The 3,804-nt window shown below is 45.0% G+C and overlaps 2 protein-coding genes across 2 annotated transcripts; both read left to right on the forward strand.

Moving 5' to 3' along the window:
* The first annotated feature begins 1,557 nt into the window (after positions 1-1,557).
* On the forward strand, positions 1,558-2,287 carry LOC111400163 (glycine-rich RNA-binding protein 8-like). The gene is made up of 3 exons (XM_023027593.1): positions 1,558-1,572; positions 1,669-1,981; positions 2,115-2,287. Exons 1-3 carry the CDS (start codon positions 1,558-1,560, stop codon positions 2,285-2,287), a joined length of 501 nt encoding a protein of 166 aa, XP_022883361.1.
* LOC111402593 lies at positions 2,193-3,263 on the forward strand. Its single transcript, XM_023030975.1, has 3 exons — positions 2,193-2,671; positions 2,764-2,854; positions 2,960-3,263. Exons 1-3 carry the CDS (start codon positions 2,332-2,334, stop codon positions 2,970-2,972), a joined length of 444 nt encoding a protein of 147 aa, XP_022886743.1. The 5' UTR covers positions 2,193-2,331; the 3' UTR covers positions 2,973-3,263.
* The last annotated feature ends 541 nt before the right edge of the window (positions 3,264-3,804 follow it).

Below are 3,804 nucleotides of genomic sequence, written 5' to 3' on the forward strand. Positions count from 1 at the left end.
AATTAAAATAAGTGTTTAAACATTAATTAAAAATGAAAAGTTAATTTAGTGTTAGATAAATAATTAAAATAAGCAATTAAAATATTAAAATAAACGATCAAATTAGCAAATTAAGTATATGGAAAATAGTAATTTACGTTCATTTTGTTTATTCCGTTATCGGTTGGTTATTGCATCTAGTAGCAGTGTGTTAGTATATGTTTTTAATATTTTTGTTTATTGAGCGTTATTTGCATAGGGTCCTAATATTTGAAATTTTGCAGGATGGAATATCAGATGGACGACGCTGTCAGATAGGTCCCTAGTAAAGTTACCTCGAATTGTAACTTTACCAGCTTCGCTTTGGTATTGGATTTGCTGGACGACGATCACGCAGATATATTACGTCGATCATGCTTATGGTCATTGTATTCGTTGCGTGAAGTACAGTGGTCTGGGCAGCTACTGGATGCCCTATTATGTCGCTTGCTGAAGCCAGTTGACGGAGACGCCCTCCATTTTGATCTGGGGACAAGGTAGCCACGTTCTCTATATTTGAGTTTGCTCTCATCACTGGACTGCGATGTACGGATGATGTAGAGGCGAGGGCCTGTGTTCCGAGGAACAGGAGGCTGTTAAACGAATATTTTCATGGACAGACGACGGTTACTCTAGCGCAGCTAGGAGATGCATTAAGGAGATGTGATCGGATGTCTGATAGGTTGAAGTTAGGATTGGTGCTTATCATCGAGAGCATACTCCGGTGTCATCACAAGAAGACATCGATTGACATTTTTCATTTGGAGGTTGTTGAAGATATTGATGCCTTCAACAACTACCCATGGGGTTGGAGATGTTTTCTTGATATATTACGCGTGTTTAGGAGGGGGTTTTCAATGCAAAAGGGGGATAAGCCCGAGCGCAAGTACGATGCATATGGACTACCGTTGGCGCTGCAAGTATATGTTTAAGTTAATGAATTACCTACACTTTTTTTATTGAATTCTATACATAATAATTGTAATTGTTTCAGATATGGGTGTACGAGACTGTCCCTTTCTTGGCCAGTCGGTATGCGAGGAGAGGAGAGACACGCTATCCTCGGATACATCACTGGCGAGCACAAAACAAGCCGTTTGCCAGACAGTTATCGGCTCTCCTCGACGATCCTGAGGTACGTATTATACAATTGCTATTTATGTTGTACGTCCTTTTACAATCTGAATACATAGTCATTAACTGTGACATATGAAAATGACAGCTTGAAGTTCACACTGAGTTGGCACCGTCGATCGAGGAGGAGAGTCAGTTTTATATTCGCGAATTGCCTCTTCGTACTGCGCATGACGATCAGATGCCTGAGTCCAGGATGGATCGAGATAGGGTATGTCACTGTGCAGGATTTATTGAATATCGCTTCGATCTTGTAATTAAATGCCTCACTTGTAATATTTATTTTTTCAGGAGGATCGTTCAGTATTACCTCCGTTGAGGATATCACCTCCACCGAGGAGAGCACGTCCAGCGAGGATGTCACCTCCGCTGAGAATATCACGTCCAGCTACACCAGAGGTTCAGATGCCTGAGTCCAACGTTGATTGAGATAGAGTATGTTACTTAAAAATAATTCTTCGATTGTCGTTTTATTTTATTTGTTAGGTTATTCATTTGTAATAGTTATTTTTTCAGGAGGGCCGTCCAGTATCGCCTCCTGCACCTAGTCCTCGTGCTTCGACGATTGATTTGTTCGACCTCCTAATGGAGATGAGAGGAGACATGGCAGAGTTACGGGATAATGTCGTGACACTACGAGCTGAGTTTGGGGACATGGCACAGTTACGNGATTATCGAGATGGAGGAGGTAGCGGAGGGACAGGTCACTATCGGGACGGAGGGGCTGACGGAGGGACTGGTGGCTATCGAGTTGGAGGGACTGGCGATTATCGGGACGGAGGGGGTAACGGAGGGGTTGGTGGTTATCAGGGAGGAGGGGTCAGATGGGGTATGTTGACTCATCGTGGCCATCAGGTGCTGCATTTGATTCATTTTTAGATGACACAATGGGGATGGAGGAGCGAGAGAGGATACATGTGGTGGAGGGGGTGCCCGCACAGGATATACCTGAGGACGTGGAGGGGGTACCCGAGGAGGAGAGGGTACCGGAGATGGAGGTGGAGGTGGTACCAGAGGTGGGGGTGCCCGTGCAGGGGATACCCGAGGACGTCGAGGGGGCATCGGAGGTGGAGGTGGAGGTGGTACCCGTGCAGGGGATACCCGGGGATGCCGAGAGGGTACCGGAGGAGGATAGGGTACTAGAGCTGGAGGTGGTACCCGTGCACGGGATACCCGGGGATGTCGAGGGGGCATCGGAGGAGGAGAGGGTACCGGAGGTGGAGGTGGTACCTGAGAAGACGCCAGACTCGCCGGTCGTGGTCTTTGTGTCGGAGGAGGTGGTCCCGACAGCGGGCGAGGGGGTCGTCCCGATGGCTGGGGAGATGGAGATTCCCGAGGCGCATGAGGAGCGGGTGGTCGGCAAGAGGCCAAGGGTGCCATCATAGTACGTTCTTTCTCCCTTTACCGCGGAGGCGAAGAGGAGAAGGTTTGTCGACGGGACGCACCCGAATTTATTCAGGGAGGTGGACCACACCAAGTGGAAAGCCTTTGAGACAGAGTGGAGAGCACTGCAGCCTGGGTCAGTTTTGTATTTTATGTAATTACTATAGTACGCAGACGCTGACACATGTATACTTCATATAACTAAAAATTCTCTTCTTATTTTTTCAGGGCCAGCCGCACGATTGCTGAGAAGACGATCTCAAATGCTTACAAGTGGTTCCACGACATCACCACTTCGGGGGCTTGGCTCGCCGACGATGTAAGTGAAATGAAAATATTGTTATTTATTATGTACGTTCAAAATCAATTTTTTGAATGAAATTTATAGATTAACTCCTTTCTTTATTGGTGTTTCTTGATGTAGCACATCGACTTGAGCATGGATTTGCTACGGGATCGTGCTGAAAGACATCCAAAATCATTCAACATTCCTGGCAGACTCATATTGAACACCGAGTTCATCCGTGCCGTTGACATTGAGTACTAGTCGTTCCGGGCTATGGGTAGCGAGTACACGGTGCCGGAATATATGATGGAATAGGTCGTAGGGATGTGGCCGAGTGTCGGTGGGAAGCCATGGGATGGCTGTACGCATATGTACGTACCAGTATGTCTGAATCATCACTACATTGCAGTGGAAATCGTATTCGCCGACCCCACGATGTATGTGTACGACCCCGATCATTTATGCCTGACACAAGGCTAGCTCGAGCAAAATCTAGAGTCGCTGTCTGTGATCGTTCCCATGATGGCTAGACGAGCGAACATCACTGTACAAGACAGATTGGCCACCGTGCGGAACACGACGACGACGAGGCAACAAATATCGTAAGTGTTTATAATTTTCTTTCTATCATTTACATCTTAGTTTCTAACTAATTTTCGATGTGCTAATACAACATTGTCTAATTGTAGGGGTGATTGCGGTATGTTCGTCATCAAGTACATAGAATTTTTGAGTGTGGCACATAAGGTTGATGCAATCAACCAGGCATGGATACAAAATTGGAGAAATAAACTAGCATGTGATTTATTTGAATTTAATGGGGATCCGTAAATAATTGTACATATTTTTACATTTATTTAAACATTGTACAATTCATTCATTTATTTGTAATTACGAAAAAATTGTAAAATGTTGATTGCGTATGTAATATTTAAATATTTATTTTACAATATAGCCTACCGTATAATGCAGTGTCTAGAAAA

The sequence above is a fragment of the Olea europaea genome, chromosome 10, assembly GCF_002742605.1.
Source record: "Olea europaea var. sylvestris chromosome 10, O_europaea_v1, whole genome shotgun sequence".
NCBI classification, from domain to species: domain Eukaryota; kingdom Viridiplantae; phylum Streptophyta; class Magnoliopsida; order Lamiales; family Oleaceae; genus Olea; species Olea europaea.

What these genes read in the sequence shown, in the direction of transcription:
- LOC111402593 (XM_023030975.1), top strand. Translation starts at nt 2,332, where the DNA reads ATGTCGAGGGGGCATCGGAGGAGGAGAGGGTACCGGAGGTGGAGGTGG. An exon ending in TGGAGAGCACTGCAGCCTGG is followed by an intron (nt 2,672 to 2,763) that starts GTCAGTTTTGTA and finishes TTATTTTTTCAG; the next exon opens with GGCCAGCCGCACGATTGCTG.